Genomic DNA, 19,832 nt, shown 5'->3' with positions numbered 1-19,832 from the left:
CCAGAGACTCAGAAAAAAAAGAGTTGATTTTTCTCAAATTTACACAAAGAGCCTGCGGCAGTCAGCCCTCAGATGCAGCTACTCCAAGCTCAAAGTGACTTCTCTAAGTTTTGGGGTACCTTGTTCCAATCAGATTAGGCAACTGCCACTAGAGATGTTCACTATACCTGAGATCACTGACAAGGAAAACTTGATATGTGCTGTGAAGAGTACCAGCATCCCAACAGTACTCTAGACCTGCTATATCTATCAGTCTTTAACCCACTACATCTAACAGTCTTTAACAGTCAGTCTTTGGTCCAGGACAAAGTGTATTAGCCACTGCAGTTCCAGAGGTCTATAAAAATAGCCTCAAGAATAGGTATTGCAACACTGCCAGTAAATGCACAGGGATTAAGCTAGCTTTTGAAAATTAACATCTTGATCAGCTTTAAGTAATCTAGGTTTTTCAAAAACCTGGGAACTCCAGGCATCAGAGGGTGCTCCCATACACCATTATGTTTAATACTGAAAAAAAAGGTTCCTCCTGAAAATGATTCAGAGCCTTCTCACAGGGGCTTCATTCTAGATGAGCCAATTAGGGAACCTAAAGCACTCTTGCCCCTAATTTTCTGTGCAAACACTCCTCTGTAGCTCAAGACTGAGAGTCTCACTGATGTCAGCAGACCACCAGGGTGCAGTTCCAGGCCCCTGCTCACCTTCACACCCATGCCCTATGAGTCCTAGGACTCCCACAATGCTGGAAAGAGAGAGGAAACAGTTGCATACCTGCCATTCCTAGGCATCCCATCACTTTCTGAAGCCACAGACCATCTTCAAAAACCTGAAAGAGAGCAATTATAAAAAAGAACTCTTCCCATAAATATCTATTATTGAACTTTTACACTGAATTTATGCTTCATAATTACACAGAACCCCATCCTACAAAGCCTCAAGTTCCTCCACAATTAACTACTAGAAGAGACACAACATGGCTCCAGAAGACTACCACAGCTTGTTAAGGAATATGAGGTTCTGCTGCCCAGTATGGATATACACACTTGGGGCTCAAATTGTACTTACACTTCATGTTATCAAGATGAGTCCCTGCAAAATAGTGGAACCGGGCTGGTTATTAATTTGCTTTCATTAAATATTCTTTTTTTGCCATTTTCACAGGCATATTTGAGGACACAGGAAAATCTGATCACTAGGAGGCAGCAGGAATGTGTCCATATTTGATAATCAAGTCCACTGACATTGCACTCACTTTCCCTCCAAAGAACTACACAGAACTTTCAAAGGGGCCACATGCTTAAACTGCAGCTTGCAAGGCAATCTGTGACAACCTCCTGCCTGTGCCTGGACCACAGAGACTGCTACAGAAATCACAGCTCAAAACATCAGTAGGAGGAACTGGTGTTTTTAAGGAGTCTTACTGCCCGGTGTTTTGATCAAGATGTAGTAGTCATATAAGCAAGTTCTCATTTATCAAAAATTCTTCCTTGCAGGAGCTAATAGAGAGTTAGGAATGTGGGCTGATTCACAGGGATCTAACTCTGCCTGGTGATGTCAGCCACACTTGTTGTTTCTGTCTGCTACCAAGCACTGAATGTGAATAATGTTATGTACTGACTTATGTCAACACCACTGTTACAGTACAACATGTTAAGGGCAATTTTCTTCTTTGCCTGCTCAGGGAACCAATCACTGATTATTGCTAGATCTGTAACTTTAGGTACCCTATATAAAAATATTTCTCACTTCAGACAGGGTACTTTCCTTCAACATAACAGAAAATGCAAGATATCTCACAAATTCAGATGCACCAGAAGCCCTGGGGTTTAAGCAGCCTCTGGAAAACATGTCCATACAGGACTGGAAGCAACTCTTTGAGAGAAAGAAGGGACTCAGGAACAAACATTAGCATGTACATGCAGCAAATTCTGAGCAGCTCTGGGAGATCCTAAGCACTGAGCACTTCATTAGAGGCTATTTCCAAATACCTTGTTGTACAGCTCTTTCTGACCTCCAGAATTCTTATACGCAAGTTGAGGTGTGGTGAAGTTCTTTAATGACATTGTTAATTTATTTTCATTGGTTAAACAATTCTTAGAACCATGAATTTTGAACAACCAAGCACCTCAAGAACACAGAAAGAACAGGAAACTTCAGCAGCAAGCTGAAACAAAAAGTTGCCTGGTGAATAAATCAGAAAGAATTATTGTTGTTGTTGTTATTATTATTATTATTATACATAGAATCAGTCCCTTATGAGGTGGAGGGACCCTCATAGATCATTGTGTCCCACTCTTGAATAAATGGCCTGTAAGGGGATCAAAACTGCTGTTTGTGTGCCCTTCCATCTATGCATATGGACATACAGCAACAGAAATCACATTAAAAGGGTATCATTCCCTGCTAAGCATTTCTAGAGCAGTTTAGGGCCCTATTTCCACCAAGGAAATGTATACCACCCCACTAAATTGATGCAATAGCACTTTAGAACACTGATGAAAATGTAAACCACCAATACCATCTTTTATGTTAAAGGCAATCTAGTTTATAAGTATAAATTCTAAATATTGCTGTTATGCATTAAATCAGCATATATATGAATTTCAGTGTCAGATGTCAACAGCTGCATTGTGAGCCTGCAAAAGTAGACTGTGGTTTAAGCATGTATAAAGACATGCTAAAAATGTGACTTTCTAGCTAACAAGCTTTCTTTCCTACTTTCTAGGAAATCAGCCCACAACTGGCTCCTGATTTCCACAGGCTCCAGGTTTTTAATCCTGTGTGGTTTTACAACAGCCACAATAAACAAAAAAACTTTACAATAAACAAAATCTATGCTGTTTGTATGTCCATGTGTGTCAGCTACAAAAGACATAGAGGCACTCCTGTTTTTCCAGCTGCCATAGCTAACATCTAATTCTCAGCGGAAAATACAGCCTGAGTGTTCAGAGTCTTCCACTCTGCTGCAGAGTGCATCCACAGTACCAGAGGACATCACAAGGGGCTCCACATCACCAAGTAGTGCCAATTCCATGGACCTGCACTCACATCATGCTTCAAAAGTAATTAATTTAATGCAATAGTATTGTCAGGAAACTTTTCCCAAGTTTTACATTAATTGATTCTTCTGGTGAAGTAAGTTGGTGTGCTGTTTGTTGGTATTTGGGGGGCCTGGGTTGGGTGTTTGGGGTTTGTTTGTTTTCCTGCAATACTATTTCCTGTTTACTAGTCTTCCTGTAATCCTACCACAAATTACCATTTGTGACTCACTCTAACCTCCACTGCACAGTAAGGTATTCTCCACAGGGACAAAAGATGTCAACACATTTGTCAACACATTTTGAGATGGCTTGACAGACACAAACCTGGATAAGGAGAAAGAATGAGCATAAAAGTTCCATCCTAAAAGCTACTGCACTCCTCATTGGAGACTGACACCAGTGAGCAGAGGTGCTGTGACTAGATAAACACCAAGGGCCTCTCTACTCAACACCATAACAAACCACAGACACAGCATCATTAGGCTGTGGAAGGAACCTCTGGAGATCATCCAGCCCAACCCTCAGCCAAGGCAGGGTCACCTAGAGCAGGTGACAGGAACACATCCAGGTGCGTTTGCAATGTCTCCAGAGAGGGAGATTCCAAGACCTCTCCGGGGTTGTGCCAAAGCTCTGCCACCCTCAGTGAAAAGAAGTTCTTCATGTTGAGGTGAAACTTCTTGCGTTTTACTTTGTTGCCACTGCTCATGTCTTGTCCCTGCCTACCACTGAAAAGAGTCTGGCCCCATCCTCTTCACACCCACCTTTGAGATATCTACATGCAGTAACGAAATCCCCTGTCTTCTCTTCTACACGCTAAATAGGCCCAGCTCCCGCAGTCTCTCGTCCTAAGAGAAGTTCCTCACACTCCCCATTGCTTTCGTGGCTTTCTGTTGAACCCTCTCCAATGGTTCCTTATCTTTTTCATACTGAAGACCCTATCCAGAACCTGTTGGCAGCCTCACCGCGCCGACTCCGGCAGCCTGACAACTCCGTTGCCCCCAGCCCCAGCGCCCGGGCAGCGGCCGCAGCTCAGCCAGGCCCCGCTCCCGAGCACAGCCGCCGCGGGGCTGCTGCCCCGGCACACGGGGCCGGCCCGGAGCCCGCCATCCACCGCCGCTCCGAGGGGCCGCTCAGCACCCGCACACCGCGGGCACAGCGCTTACCGCAGCCGCCGTCCGACCGCAGGGCTCCCGGGGCGGCTCCCGGCCGGGGGCGGCTGCGAGGGGCTGAGGGGGCGCGGAGGGGCCGCCGGGGAGCAGCGCCAGCAGCAGCCCGGCCAGCGGCCACCGCATGGCGGCAGGCGGACCCTCCGCGGGTGCGGACGGCGCCGCGGAGGTTTCCCAGGCGTTTCCCCGAATCAGGCCCGGCCTCAGCCGCCGCATCCACCCGCCATCGGTCTCCTCCCACCGCGGCGAGGGCGGGGGCGGAGGGGCCCCGAGCAGCGGGACCTCCCCTCACGCCCGGCCCTCTCCTCGCCGCGGGCCGGGGCCCGTGCCATGGCGGCGGTCGGGGGCTGCCTGCGGGCCGTGGGGCTGCAGTTCTGGGCGGACTCGCTGCAGGCGCTGCCCGCCCTGCTGGCCCCCGCCGTGCTGCTGGGGCTGCTGCTGGGCGCCGCCGCCGCCGCCCTGCTCTGCCGCTGCGCGCTCGGGCCGCGCCGGGGCGGAGAGGTACGCGGGGCCGGCGGGGAGGGAGGCGCGGGCGGCCGCGGCCGAACTGCTCGGGGCAGCAGGAATGGTTTGCCAAGCTTTGAAGGGCGGAGGGCCCGGGAGCCCGGCTCCCGCTGCACGGGACAGCTTGGGCTGCCGCCGGGGCTGGCGGCGCGGCAGGCTGCTCTCTGCGGCGGGGATAGTGGGGAGCCCCGTAATTCCAGCCACACCTCTGCGGGAAAGGATTTCACTACTTCCTTTAAACAGTTAGTGAAACAAACGAACTAGCTCTAAATGGAGGCCGGTGAAAGTGTTTACGTGTTCTGAGTGTTGCCCCCCTGGCCTGAATCTCTAACATACGTGACCTGCGAGTTGCTTCTCCCAACCACCGCTTCGTGTAGCAAACAGTGTTGCTTTTGGTGATAATGGAAAATGTACCCGGTTTGCAGAAGCTTTATGAGATAATTGAAAATAAACCCTAATTTCCCGATTACCCTAAACCGATACTTCTTTCCAAAGTATTTTACAGAGTTTTCCAAAGTTCGTGTTACAACACAGCACAGAGTATTAGTACTAACACACAGCAATAACTTTGTGCTGAGGGTATGCACATGTACACCTACATAAATAAAGGAGCCTGAGCACTGTTGACGCTTTGCTTGATGCGAAACTAACAGGATTTTCTAAAGTGTGTGTTTTTGTTAATAACATACTTGCTGTTCTCTTTTAAGTACTGTGGTTTGTGTCTCTTTATTTCATAGTGTCTGTTTGGACTCAAAGATTGCAGAGGCAGCATGGCACCCACCTACCAGGCAGATACATCTTCTGAGAATTGTTATTGATTCATGCTTTGTTCTTCCATCACCCTTAGACCCAGGTCATGCTGGACTGGCTGGATGTAGCAGTGGTTGGTGCTGGCACAGCTGGGAGATTTGGAGCCTTGCAGAGAGTTCTGCCAGCCTCCACGTGGGGAGTCTGGTCTGGCTTGGTTTTTCACTACACCTGTTTTGAGCTATAACAGCTCTGCTGCATGTGTGTATCTGCTAGTGTTGATCATCACTAAACATGACATAGAAGACAAATTCTCTAGTTCCCAACCGCTTTTAAATTGGAGGATTGAAGCTCTGTTTGAAGCCAGACTTTAGCCTAATAATGGAGGCACTTCAAGTGCTGGATCAATGCATCCTGTGCAAGTACAAGCCTTTCTGATTCAATTGTTCATTTTTCCTGCCTTAATAGGTGTTCCTTTATTGTACTGCCACTAGCAACTCAAATGTAGCCATGTACAATTTTATCCTTTATGTCATATGTGTCAGTAGGGAATAAAAGCTGTCAATTCTCCCTGGTCTGGATCTTCAGATGCTGCTGTTGTAAAAAGGTTATTTATTTTGAAAGAAAAATTAACTGCTTGCTGGTGCATAGAGAGCATGTTGCAGGGTCGGAAGGTTGTATCCTGTGGGTTTGATTTCTCCAGTTGAACAGGGGAACCTTAGGCTGTTCCTTCTTCCCACTATCTGCCCCACCAATGCTATGGAGCAAGCAGGTGCTGAAGCAGGTGCACCTTCTGTATCCAAAGTAAAAGCAGAGATAGCTTTCCTGACTATGATGTGTTCCATCCCAAGCAGCTATATTATCCTTAGTGTGGTAGTAGGGCAAGTACCTGGAGTCTGAAGCAGCTTTAAGCACCACAGTAAGCAAACACATTTGTCACTCAGCCCCAATTAATCCCTGTTTTACAGATATCAGCCTCAATCTGCGCATGGAGGATGCATAAGTCCCTTAGATGTTGATTTGTACATAGGATGCACTGGGGTAATTTTAAGAAGAAATCTTTACCATGGTAACAAATAAATTACAAGATTGCTGAGGGAGATTTGTAGCTGTCCTTTTGTCATAAGTAGATTTTTAGGAACCAACATGTGCACTTGAGCACATCTAAAAGGCTAATCCGGCTAATCCAAAAATATAATCTGAATTATTGGACCATCTAAGATCCAGAGGGGTGATGGAGGCAAGTCATAAACGATTCAAACGTGTTCAAAGCTGGACTGTTCTCTGTGTTCTGGGAAAATGGACTACTTTACGTACCAAGTAGCCAAATAATTTAAGGTGATCCTTTCCATAAGACAGTGACATGCATAGCGGCTGCAGCTGTATCATTAGACTACATCAAAAAGTAGTCATTGGATTGAAAACATGAAGAAGAAATTAAAAAGTAGTCCACATAGTGTGGCTGCCATCTTTTCCTTCACTAAAAAAAAAATAAAAATCCTTCCAGTGCTGTGTTTGGAGGGAGGCACATTAGTATTGTTTTCTGCTCTCTGTATTGTGAAGGGAAGATGGTTTGTAGCAGAAGGTTTCATTTCCACGCAGTATCTCTGTCCCTACCAGCGGCTTCTTGTGCTTGTAATATGAGGCCAATAATATGCAGTGCTTTTGAGAAAGGAACGTGGTGAACCTTTTCTGATAGTTACTTCTCCCTGACAGGAATTTCCACACATACAAAGCTTCATTTAGGAAGTTTGTCTCATGGCCAGGGAGCAAAAATACTTAGCATTCTCTTTACTGCTGGTAATTATAGACAATTTCAGTTAACTTGCTATAATTGAGATGTTTGAGCTCCGACCATGAGGTTGACTTCATAGTCTGTAATATCACATTTTGAGAGCAGATGGATTGTTTTGACATGTTCACAGCCTCTTAAAACATTTTAGATTAAAATTCTACTTCTGGAATGAGAAATTTTAAAAGTTCATGAATCTTAATTATTATTTTCTGAATATGTAAAATTTTCATTTATTTTCAGGTTGTATTTTTTTCAAAATTTTCGACTACTTTCATGATGGAAACATGAATGTATCCAGGCTTCTGTCAACGTGTTTCCAGTTAATCTGCATGATCTCAAGTGCTACATTTTATGTTTTCTCTTGGAAACATTTTATGTTTTTTTCTTTCAGAAAGATGATTCTCAAAGACTTCTGGAAAGCTTCAACACTGATGAAAAAGAGCACACTCCCATGAAAAGTAAAGCAGAACCCTATACATCAAAAGAGGAAATGGTGCTGGAGGTAAAGCTCTGCTCTTGTAGCTGGATGTCCATTTTGCTGCATGTAGTAGTGAGCATGTTCAGGGCCTGCTCCAGATTTTAGTGGGTTTGGAGAGGGACATGTAAAAGTGTTCAGAAAAAGTGTAAGATGGAGAGTGGGAGTTGATTGCTGCTTATGAATGCAACCATTTCAAGTCCTTATTCCCCTTATGAATTCCATTTCTCCTGGGGCACTCTTTGGATATTTTAATCAAGATCCAGAGTTCTTTTTGGACAGAGGCTTCTTTGATTTCATCTCTATGTCATCCTTAGTTTCAAAAGGCTGATGGGATAAGTCAACACTATTAACATAAGAAAAAGTTTCTAAGTACTGAAAGACCACTGTGATGAGCTGGTACTCAAAGACAATTAGAGAATTTGTGAAAAAAAGTAGAAATATAGACTTAATAACCCACCCTCAATGAAAACATCAAGTAACTTAAGTAACTTTTTTTTTTTTTTAATAATCCCAAAGTAACTGGAGAACCAGTCCTACTGTGTAGTCATTAGATCACTGGCTTTCACCTCAAGCTGATTTGACTGCACTTGCTGAAGCTAAAGATTGTGATTTAAACTGCCCATTTAAAAATGTGCAGTTCAGCTGACTCCTTCAGTCTATTATACATAAATTAAATACATGCATAAAATGTCAGTCAAAACCAGGCAGTCTGGTGCTTAGCTTGTAACAGGAACTGATTTCAAGAAAATGTTATTGTTATTAAACTGTTGGTTTAAATCCTGACAGGTAATGAATCTTCGTTTCAGCTTTGTGATCAGGAGTGGTGACAAAACATGCTTGGTCATTTTGCTTGAGTTAAAGTAGAGTACAACAAATGAGCATGGATTAGGTTATTTTTTGAATTGTAAATGTTGTTGGAGAACTTACAAAATTTTACATCTTTATGCTTATTACTGATGTTTTTGAAATGGGATCACAGTCTTTTAAAGGTGATCATTCACAACTCTATCCATTTCCATAATATTGCTCATTTACAAGACATCAAGAAGTAACCTTGTTATTTGAGGGGACTTTCCCCGACCTATTTGTCTAACTACTGAAGTTATATGATTTTTTTTCTATTAATTTGTTCCGATTTCTAGAGATTTTTTTGCAGTTACTAGCATCAAATTGTCATTTTATGAAGAAGCCTAGATTGAAAATGCTTTTAATTAGGTTAGATAACTTCAAAAAAACAGGTATTTTCATTCTGAGACTTTCCACATTGCATGAATACCATAATTATTAATGTATTAATAACAATTGTGTGTTACTTTTGCCTGTTAAGAAGCAGGGTGTATTAATTTTAGTGCACTGCAATACAGCTTTCCATCTTTGCACTGGCTGCTCTGCCTCCAGCCACTGCAGAGCAGTAGCTCTGTCCACTCCTGTCCTTGATGAGATCCTGCAGTGCTTGATCCTGCAGGGATGGTCAGGGTCATGGGCAAGTGATCTACGCTTTATCAGTAAACCCAAAAATGAAAATAAATTAAATGGAGATTAAAAAGTACAATGGTAGAAGTCTAGTGAATTTCATAGTTTGCTCTTCTCTTTCCATTTCTATTTTTTAGACTTTGTTAGTGCTTTGATATTTCCTGGAAAAAGCTATGTTTTGACAAATCAGAGTCATTCATTTCATATGGCAAAACCAAAAGAGATAAAATAGGAAATCCTAGTGCCTGGATTTAGACATTTTTTTCTGCTATTTTTAGCCAAACTTTTATTAAGCCTTACCTAACTTTTCAAAACAAATGATGATCCCATTGTTCCGGCATTTAGAAAAAGGCAGTAGCAGAAAATCAGATTATGTGATACAGAAAATTGCATGAAAAGAATTCAGTATCTATTAAAAGTTCTTTGGAAAACATTATTATTTTCTCTAGATTTTGGGTAAGAGTTGTATTAAAAAAGTTCTTCCTGGGACAAAATGATGACTTGTTTTGCTCAATTTATTGTTTCTTTATTTAAATTGAAAGACAGAATTTATAGCCATGATGAGATCTGTGGAGCTTATTATCCTGTAGTAGTTTTTATTATGAGTCTCGTTTGTAAAATCTTTAGTTGTTGCTAAGGGTATGGAGGTGGGTGACAAAGCACAAAATAAAAATATTTTGCAAATACCAGATACTACCTATTTTCTCCTGGAGAATTTAAAATATTTTGTAGCAGTGGTAATGACAAGAGTTCCCTTTTCAAGTTTTCCTACTCGGAATGAGCCTTATGAGAAGCTGTCTTGCACCAAAGCAGAGACAATCAATAAACAGTTATCAATAGGAATATTTAAGTTGTGTAACAGAAAGGAGCACACAATACTTACAGTGAGTAATTGCCAGATCTGCTGCTGTTCCCAAATGGTTTTCTGTTCTTTTCCATACAGGAAAGTGAGTCTCCTCTGAACAGTAACATCACAGCGTTTGCATTAAAGGCAAAAGTGATCTATCCCATCAACCAGAAATTTAGGGTAAGGTTTTAGACTCTACTTGTAAAAATTAATGGCAATCATTCTGTGTCAGAGTAAATTGCAGTGTCAAGTACTGGAAGAAAATTTACTACCAATCTGCTTAATAGAGATCTTTGTATTTTTTATAGTCCGTTGACTCAGGGCTGTTTTAAGGCGTTAGCTGCTTTCAGTTCCCCCTGAAACCTGCAATGCTTTACATGGTGTCCAGTTAATTTTCACTGTATTTAAGAGAGCTTGTCTGCCCCTTAATCTTAATGGAAGTTGGCTCTGTCTAAGGAGCCATAAGAAAAATACCACAAGGATCTAAAAGGAAGAGAGAAAACATGCACCAAGCAGCTAATTACAACAGAGAAATGCCTTCCTGGGTAATGCAAAAGCCTGTCATGTGTATGGAAACACTTTTGCTGTGTATGCTGTTTAACTTTTCTCTTAAAAGTAAACACTGAAAATTGTCATGTTTATCTCCTTATTGTGTTGTATTAATTTACCTTGTGAATTTCCTTTGACTTACAGCCTTTGGCAGATGGCTCATCCAATCCATCTTTGCATGAGAATCCAAAGCAGGCAGTTCTGCCTAATCAAGTGGTGGAGACATCTATGTCAGGTAGCCTGGGCTCCCTGAGCCAGGGAGACAAAGAGGACTGTAGTTCCTCCACCACAATACATTCCACAACAAGCGATGACAGATTTCAGGCTCGAGCCTTCCTAAAGGTGGCCACCTTCCCTGAAGTGCTGACATGTGAGAGGTAAGCAGAAAACTTGCCCTTGTTTGGTTATTTCCTGTGTTTTTTAGGACAGTACCTAAAGGTGAAAGGCTGGGCATAAATGCACACAGTCACCACATCAGGACAGGGTTATCTGCCTATAACCCTAAAAAAGTTGTTGGAGAGATTAATATATTAAGCATTTTAATTAATACCCATTAATTAAATTAAGCACACATTTATACACTTCCTTAACACATTAAGGAAGTCATCCTGTTCTTTGTGAAATTTTGGGAATCAGAAGTGGCCGAAAGCTGTTTCATAAAAGGTGTATCACTGTTAGCATGAGGAGATGTCTTTGTTATGTCTCGTATGCTCAGTGCACGTGTGCTGGGGATGGAGTCCTCTGCACTGTGCAATGCCATCTCACACTGCAGGCATCTTGAGAACACTCAGTGCTCTGTTCTCTCTGTTTTAATGGGAACTACCCATGTCCTACTCTGGGAAAACAGTTCCTCTCTGACGCTGCTGATGAGCAGGTAGAGATAATTGAAATGGACTGTCAGCCTGATTTCCTTTCAGCTGCACCAGGGCAAGGTACACCAGGACAAGATGAATACACGTGTCTGCACTCTCATTAGCAAGAATAAGAAAATCGTATTTGTGTCAGGAGGACTGGGAAAGGTTCTAGCAATGAAGAATGATTACAGAATACCCACTCTTATTATGGCTGTTTCAGTTTAAAGACATGTTTTCCCTGGTTGTATCCACTCATGCCTATGTTTACCTTGTCTTTTTCTAGAGAAAACTGCATTGTCAACTTTATTAAATAAAGTTTGTTTTGTTTACTTTTGCATACAGAAAGACTTTCTGAAAAAGGAGACAATGTAGAAATAAAGTGACTTCACTTCTGTTTTGGGGCAGTATTTTTAGGACGATCTAATGGTTAATGAAACTTTTGTGATGTTGTTCTTTTGTGTAACCATCATTTAGATTGTTATTAATACATTTTTAATCTTTGTTTTAGTTTTGATGTTAAGCTCTGCCTTTGCAGTCTTACTTTGAATGATCTCAGACTTCTTGACACTGAACTCAGAAAAGAAAAACATGTGGTAGGTACTTATATCTCATTTATAGCTCCTTGTTTTGTCAATCTTAATTGAATATCAGTTTAGGAAATAACATAAACAGCTGGCTAGGTGGGATGTAGTGTAGCAGAGTTGCATTTCCACGTTATTGTCTTTTTTTTTCCCTCCTACTCTGCATATATATGAGCTTTCTAAAGAAGTAAAGTATAATGAAATATATTGGTCTGTGAAATACCAACATAGCAAACACAAAAATTTGGTTTTAAATATTACTCCAGAGATTAACATACAGCACTTGAGGCTCATAAAAAGAGATAATAAATTATTTAATAGATGAGTTTGGCTTGAGGACAAACTTGCTTGTTTGTGTGTTGCAATTCCAAAGACTTAAAACTTTTGGAATAAATTTGAAAATTCAGTTCAACTGAATTAGTATCATTGTGATAAGTACAATAGTTGTGATTTGGTATGACTCAGGGATTAAGGTACCATTTAAAACATAGAAAATTACCTACATCAAGTCACAGCATCCAAAACTGACAAGGAAAAAGAAAAAAAGAAAAGAAGTACAATTAAAGCCACAGGATACTCAGTAATGATTGTTTGTGGTGACTAGCTATGATAAGTACAGCACCATTACTGCTACTGAGTTTTGGCTCAGTAAATATGAATCTGGACATAAAGTCTATAGCTCTCTCCTCTTTTCTCAGTCTCTATTTAAACAAATTGATAATTTCTGTTTTAGTTTACTAAATCCACTGAGAATATTTTGAAGGGTGAGATTTTCTGAACAAATTTCTACACAACCCAAAGGAGGAAACAGGAAAGTAAACCTGGGAAGCAATTTCTCTTCTGCTGGATTATCCACATCTCGTTAGATGAGAAGGAGAACTTGTGATCAGATTCCAGAAGGAAGTTTAGCTTGATTATAGAAGGTTAAACTTGATTTCAAAGTTAATCATCAATGTCTAAAGGAAAAAAAGTAGCAATATAGTGATGTAATCCCAGAAACATAGAGAAAATGGACATTTAACATCCTTTGTGGCCCATCAGAAATCACCACCAATGGCTTTGACCTTTTGCTGAATATTTAAATAGCTTTATATTTTTGTTAGAAGGAAAAAAAGGGAAAAAATAAATCAGTCTGAGAATAATATCTTCCTTTCTCACTCTTCTTTCTCTGATTTCAGTCTTTCTTGGCATCAGGTCTAAGGAAATATATCCTTTTCTTTCCCCCTTTTTTCTTTTTACTGTATATGGTATCTTGCTAGCGTGTTCAAAACTTGCTAAACTCCTGTCCAAAACATTTGCAAGTGAGATCGGAAATATGACTGCTATATGGTTTTCTTCTACTGAGCTCTTATTATAATATATTTTCCAGATTTTGCTCACTTGACATATTGGCTTCAATAACTGTTTCTATATGTATATATGTATTAATTTATGTCTTTATGTATTTTAAGCAGGCAAGTTCTGTGCCATCTTGTTTTCAAGATTATGAGGAACAGGCAGGTGGCTGCTAAATTTCATGTACTTTTATTTCCACAATAAATGGCAAATGATGCATCAGTTAGTAATGAAGTGAATTAACCTCACACTGAAACTCTAATTGAGGCTAGAGAGAAAAGGTTAAGCAGAAATTTTCCCAGTGTAAAAAAATACAAAAATACAAAAACATCTTTTTGAAGCCTCTAGTATTACAGTCTTAAAAACACCCTGAAAAAACCACACAAATGGAAAATAAGTATTTTTCTTGCAAGAGAAGCTAACTAGAACTTGAGATAGTTTCTTTTGGGTTGTGTATAAAAATGTTTGATGTATCATGTGGCTGACTGCAGTTGAAGTCGGAGTAATGAGTCTTCAGTATCTTTTGATAGTTAATATCTTCCAGTTTAGGGGTTCATTAAACTTTAGAAAAATGGGCTTTGTATTTCCAAGTGATCTGCATTTTCTCCAGTCATAAACAGTTTCAAATGTGTCTGTCTGTCTGGTTACAAAGATATATGAGATAATGTGTAACACCATCTTCCAGTATCTCACTGAAGCTAAAACCAAAGAATTTTTCACAGTGGAAGTACTGGACAGTCGCTGGTGATTTATGTGTTGTTTCACTTATGACTTCCTATAATCTCCCTGATTGATTTAAATCAGCAAAAGTTATCACAGAGAAGTCCTTACAGTGATGAACAAGCACTTAACCTGGATTTTGTTTTCTTCCTTTTAAACAGATGTTTATTCAGGTTTTCAAGATATACCTCACAGACTTCCATCGTAAAAAGAAGATTACTGATGGTTTGTTGAAGAAGATCCTTTTAAATCACGAAAATGTAAGTGAGTTTGTTGGTTAATATTTAGGACTACATAAAATAAGAGTTAATCTTATTACCACAGCAGGCCATTTCACCTACTCTTTTTGAACAGCAATGTCATTTGTAATCTGTTTCTGAAGAAAATGCAAAGAAACTCCCTTGTTAGTTGATTTTCTCCATTACCTTGTATGCTTTTCCTCTTTATTGCTGTATGAAGTGATCTGTGTAATCTGTTAAAGATAAAATATTTGTAGTTGAATCTATTTAAACAAACAGAACATTTTGAACCTTATTCACTCTGATTTAATAATTTCTAATTATCCGGGGTTTTGTTTGGTCACATGTATCATTGCTGACAATAAAATAGCAGGAAATAAAGTAGCAGTACGAAGCTCAAGGCTTTCCTCCGGGGAAAATATACTTATTTTCCTCATCATCCTTTTTTCTTTCATGTACTGGTATTGAAGTCCATATGCCACTTCTGAACTGGAAGACATATATTGATAATCAATGTTCATTTCAGGTAGAGTCACAGTACTATTTTTAGGTTATTAGAAGGAACAAAAAGCTTTACAGAACTACAGAAAACAGAAGAGCTATTGGTTCCACTTTCCAGTTTAGAGTCACAGAAAAATCTGGATTGAGAAGCACATCTTGAGATTGTCTGATCCAGCCTTCTGTAGGGAGCTTTGTTTCATGTAAGGTTATCCAGTGCCCTACCAGTCCAAGTCTTGGATGTTTGTATTGAGAGCAGCTTTATCACAGTACTGATTGTGCTTTTCTTAAATGTAGATGGAATTTCACATCTAGGCATTAGTCTATCACCTCCTGAGTTCTAGTTGTGGAATACTTTGTGTAGTCTCACAATCTGTGAATTACTATAAGGAATCTCTGTAGTTGGACCCTATGTATTTTGCCTTAAAGCACTCTTTTGCCTTAAATCCTCAGGTTTAATGTTAAATCTTATTGTATGTACTAGATGAAAAGTGAGATTGGCTGTGCAAAATCCTTTTACTGGTGGTCTTCTGGTAATGACTTCAAATTATAAACAGAGCTAGTCTAGAATAAGCATGTTTCCTGATAGAACCTAATCCTCGTTGGAGTTTGATGGCATCATGCTGCTGCAAGACAAGGGCTAAATCTGAATATCTAGATGCAATCATTGCCAGAGAAGTCCAGTTGTTTAAGTGCCAGTATGGGGCTTCTATGTGCTATATGATGGAGAGAAAGATCTTGTAAACCTGACAGTCTTAGAGGTGGGATATCTTACAAGGAATAAGGCTGGTTGTGACCACCATATAAAAGAGATGTTGGCAATAAGCAAAAGTGTTACATGGTTTATTGCAGACAGCGTTTTCCTCTTTTAATTCTGCATCATAAAAATTAATAGGATTTTGATGAAGTTGTTAGTGAAGCTTATCAAAGTCTACTTACATTTTTTAAGGCATAAGAATATCAAGTTAATGCATTGAAAGCCAAAAATGGGTGGTATTAGAAGTCAATGCTTGCTATGAAAGCCATATTGTACTGAAGGAAGAATCACCCTTTTCTGTATCAACTTAATAAGCAATGGCAGCAGACTAGTATTAGTCAGCAACATCAGCTTTCAGAAAAAATCACCCTGGTTTCTACAGGTCTGAAAAACTGTAAAACCTCATGCAATCATGCAGCCTATCAAGATGGGGCACATGCATTAAAATAAAAATATTTCTAGATAGATTTCCAGGGGTTATTAGTATTAAAGCTCATGAAACAGAGTTTACTAAAACTTGAATTCAGTGGAAATGGATGAAGGTCTTGACTGTACTCGCATCCTAGTGTAAATGTATGTATTTGTATTAAGTTTAGTTCAGAGCTACCATATGTCTGGAGATTTCCTTGCTTGCTACAGAAGGCACGTTACCAAGAGACAAAACTTTCTGAGCACTTCCTTAGCCATGAGCCAGAACTGATGTGCAGATTCATTCCCAAATTTAGATGTTACATCTGGTTTTTTGTTTAATAAATCACTTGATTTTTTTTTCCCCCCAGGATTTTGAAGCATTACAGAAACAACTTGACTCTAGACTCCAGAATACTGAAATGTCGGGAGCCCATAATTCAGAGTTCCAGACTCTAGAAGACATAGAAAGGAGGGAAAGGGAATATTCGGAGCACATAATAGATAATGTAACTTTCTAACTTTTTAAAAAATTTTATTTTAACATTATTCTTTTGGTGGGGAGTTCTTAAGTGCAATAGTTTTGTTGAGTAGTCCACAGTTAGTGTATTATGTGTGTACGAGTCATGAAAAATTTTTTACTTTGCCCCAGCAAAATATTTCTAACTACCTTTGGGTGTCAATATGTTTTTATAGATAAAACATTTTTAATGTTTTTTGTAAAACACTACTGTTTTATCAGCTGAGAAATGTCTGGTGCTTGCTTGTCTGATGATAAGATTTATTTTAAACCTATTTATAGCCTGACTTTTAGGAATGTTATCCTAGCACCTTGTTTTTATCTATCCCTGTAATTGAGTAAGAGAGTAATAAGAGACCACAATTTTTTTTTTTAGCTGAAAGCACTAAGAATATAGTTGCTAGGCAATGTTTTAGTATGTTTTGTGCATTTACTTTAGCAAAGCATTTTTTGTTAGCAACTTTCCACATGAGAATATATTTTTTTATGTGAAAATACAGTTTGATAGCAAAACTGGAGGTTAAGAACATTCTATGTGTTGTTTTCCCAGCCCTGTTTTTGAAGTTTGAGCAAACTGACTGCTGATGAAAATGAGGGTGACATCTCTGTGAGCTGCCTGTGCTGATTGACTGAGGCACTTCAGCCCTAGACCAAACAGCCCATCACCTCAGCCTTGGGTCTTTTTCATACAGGAGTAACATTTTTAATGTCTGGCGCTTAAATGCTTCTCTGGGATTTTTCTCAGTTTTCTTTTGATTCCCTGAGCCCTTCACTTTTTAGTGGAAATCCTGGTACCATTGGAACATCTGTGTCAAGTTTCTTCTGCAATTTAACTTTGCTGAGTGGAAAAATGATTGCTCAGAGTTTTCCAGAGTTAGTAATGTAAAAACAATTGCTGGCAACCTTGCTGAGAAACATGAGGCATTTATTCACCAGCAGCAATCATCCTTCACTGGGTCTGTCACTCTTGTGCCTGCAGATGCTTTTCATCGTATTGAAAATAATTTCCCTTTATGCAGATTTGTATAATCAGTACCTTGAACTAATCCACTCTTCTCCTGAGAATATAAAGGGGGTTTTGCCATACTTACAGATGCCATAATCACATATTTTTTTGCAAAACTCATGGATACTTAATAAAAATCTTTGTGATGGATGCATTTATTACCTCTATGCATACGGGTAATCCCACAGAGCACAGCATATTGACAGTTGTGCACAGTCATGTTTGTGGAATCAGAACCTAAAACTAGGGATTGTGCGTACAGTTATCTATCACAATTGGCACATATAGTGTGGCACATACTGCATAAAGTACTTAATTCCAGCCAGTAAAGTGCTTATGTAGCATCTAGTTGTGAAAGGCTTTGATGGTGTAAAACAATAATAATTTTCAAGGGTTTTTTTGTAAAAATGTTTGACTAGAATACCTGCTCCTACAGCTAAACTTGCCAGACTAAAAGGGATACAGTTTATATTCTAGATTTTAATTATCAGTATCATCAAAAGCATTATAGGCTCTTACAGATGCAATGTGTAGTGAATTAACAAATTCTTAGCTAGTTAAAAAGAATGACTACAGTTATTTTAAAAGGTCAGGTTTGACCTACTGGTTATGTGCCACCACCAATGTATTAAATATATATATTTATGTATATATATGTAAAATATATAATAGTCTCTTAACTTTGCAAATTGTTCAATATAACTGAGAGCTGTCTGTAATCCCAGTGACTTGTATTTCAGTAGACTAATATATATGCCTCTTTCTGTAATGAAATATCAGATGATTAATGAGGGAACATGGGTTGTTTTTTGATTCATATTCCACAGATGGAAGCCTTCTGGAAGCAGACTGACAAAGCCCAGCAGGATTTTTTGGACCAATCAAAATGCTCAAGTGCCAAAGCAAGAAAGATAATGATGGATCTGACTGAGAAGATGATTGCAGTAGAAAGCTTGTTAAGTGAATCTCAAGATGTGCATGCAATGGTAAAGTAAAAAAGAAATAAAAGTTGAGACAGATTTAGTCAATCTGAAGAGAAAGAATTATGTCAATGCACAGAGTCTCTCAGTCCTGCCTCAGGAGTGATGTAGATGACTTTATCCAGTTGTCTCTTTTAGCTTTATTGCAAAGAGCTCAACTTCCATTTGCAGTTTAAGAAGACTTACAGGAGGGTGAACTCTTTGCACTTGAGTGCTAATTCTCAGAGTACTATTTAGGTAGTCGTATAAGGAAAATGTATTATTAATGCAGCTGGTGAACCAGGAGCGAAATAAATCTAATTGATGGAGAATGGTTACTGTGGGCATCACAAAATTTCTTTTTCTTTCAAAATATTTATTCCGCTTTCACTAACAAATCCTAATTTCAATTTGACGGTGATTCTATGTGTTCTGTGACTTTAATTGGAATTGAAAATTCTTATCAGTTCTTAGTGATATGGTCTGAAGAGGGAAAGCTATGTTCATAAATGTGCCAGCACTGTGCTTTATGTTGTGTTATATCTAACAGATCCTGTAGTGTTTTTTGCACAGGATATACTGAAGGACGTACATGTAATTTATAGATTAACATACAGTTGGAATCACTGCATTTATTAGTAATTCAGTGTATAAACAAATACAGTAATTATCAGCTTGTTAGTTTTGCATTGGAGCAGCTAAGTAGACTAAGCTGGCCAGGTATGAACAAAAAGTCTTTGCTGCTGTCACACTAGACCCAAACTGGGCTGCTGTACAGTAAGTTCCTTCAGATGGGCAGACAGCAGATAAGATATCTGGATACAGATACAGGAGATACTCCTGCCTGAAGTCACTACTGTGATGCTGCTGAAATCTCATTGCAGAGGTCATTGTAGGTACAGCTCTGTCAATTACAGGAGGTCAGAGAATCATAGAATCATTTGGTTTGGAAAAGACTCTTGAGTCCAGCTGTTAACTTGGCACAGCATTGTCAAACCCTCTCTAACCCTGTAGCATTGTTTAAAGCAGCTGCGCTTTCACCCAGATCTTTCCCTACTGTGATCATGGGCTGCTTCTCTAATTATGCAGTGAAAGCTGCTAGACCATAGGCAATTATACTAATTTTTAGTATATGTATTGAACTCTGTCTGACCATGTATTTGAAGGAATCACAGCATTAGCAGAATCAGGTGTGTCCTCATTTCAAAATGAGGACCTCTACTGGTGTGCCATATAGTATCTTGAAAAGACATCCAGGACTTCCTTGTTGTCTTCTGCCCATCTACCCTCCTTGAGTATTTGAGTTTGTTCTGCAAAGCTGTTATTATCTTTTCCAGACTCAATGTCTTCTTGACAGC

The 19,832-nt window shown here is 39.6% G+C and overlaps 2 protein-coding genes across 4 annotated transcripts in view; one reads left to right on the top strand and one right to left on the bottom strand.

Annotated features, from left to right (window-relative positions):
* The window catches only part of EVC2 (EvC ciliary complex subunit 2), a 62,832-nt gene extending 58,290 nt beyond the window's left edge, over nt 1-4,542 (bottom strand). Inside the window, exons 1-2 of the mRNA XM_066317248.1 lie at nt 4,208-4,542; nt 769-823 (exon numbers count right to left, since the gene is read on the bottom strand). Coding sequence (XP_066173345.1) covers nt 769-823; nt 4,208-4,420 — 268 coding nt within the window. The 5' untranslated portion in view covers nt 4,421-4,542. The remainder of the gene's footprint in view (nt 1-768; nt 824-4,207) is intronic.
* Nucleotides 4,431-19,832, top strand: part of EVC (EvC ciliary complex subunit 1) — a 49,764-nt gene continuing 34,362 nt past the window's right edge. Inside the window, exons 1-8 of one of the 3 annotated variants that reach the window (XM_066317246.1) lie at nt 4,431-4,705; nt 7,642-7,752; nt 10,145-10,228; nt 10,742-10,974; nt 11,960-12,044; nt 14,249-14,347; nt 16,361-16,498; nt 18,343-18,501. In XM_066317246.1, coding sequence (XP_066173343.1) covers nt 4,535-4,705; nt 7,642-7,752; nt 10,145-10,228; nt 10,742-10,974; nt 11,960-12,044; nt 14,249-14,347; nt 16,361-16,498; nt 18,343-18,501 — 1,080 coding nt within the window. In that variant the 5' untranslated portion in view covers nt 4,431-4,534. The remainder of the gene's footprint in view (nt 4,706-7,641; nt 7,753-10,144; nt 10,229-10,741; nt 10,975-11,959; nt 12,045-14,248; nt 14,348-16,360; nt 16,499-18,342; nt 18,502-19,832) is intronic. The other 2 variants (XM_066317245.1, XM_066317247.1) reach the window with 2 other exon arrangements.

Source organism: Sylvia atricapilla, chromosome 4, assembly GCF_009819655.1.
Source record: "Sylvia atricapilla isolate bSylAtr1 chromosome 4, bSylAtr1.pri, whole genome shotgun sequence".
NCBI classification, from domain to species: Eukaryota; Metazoa; Chordata; class Aves; order Passeriformes; family Sylviidae; genus Sylvia; species Sylvia atricapilla.
Note: the sequence above shows the minus strand (reverse complement) of the source record. Positions and strands in the feature narration are given on the sequence as shown.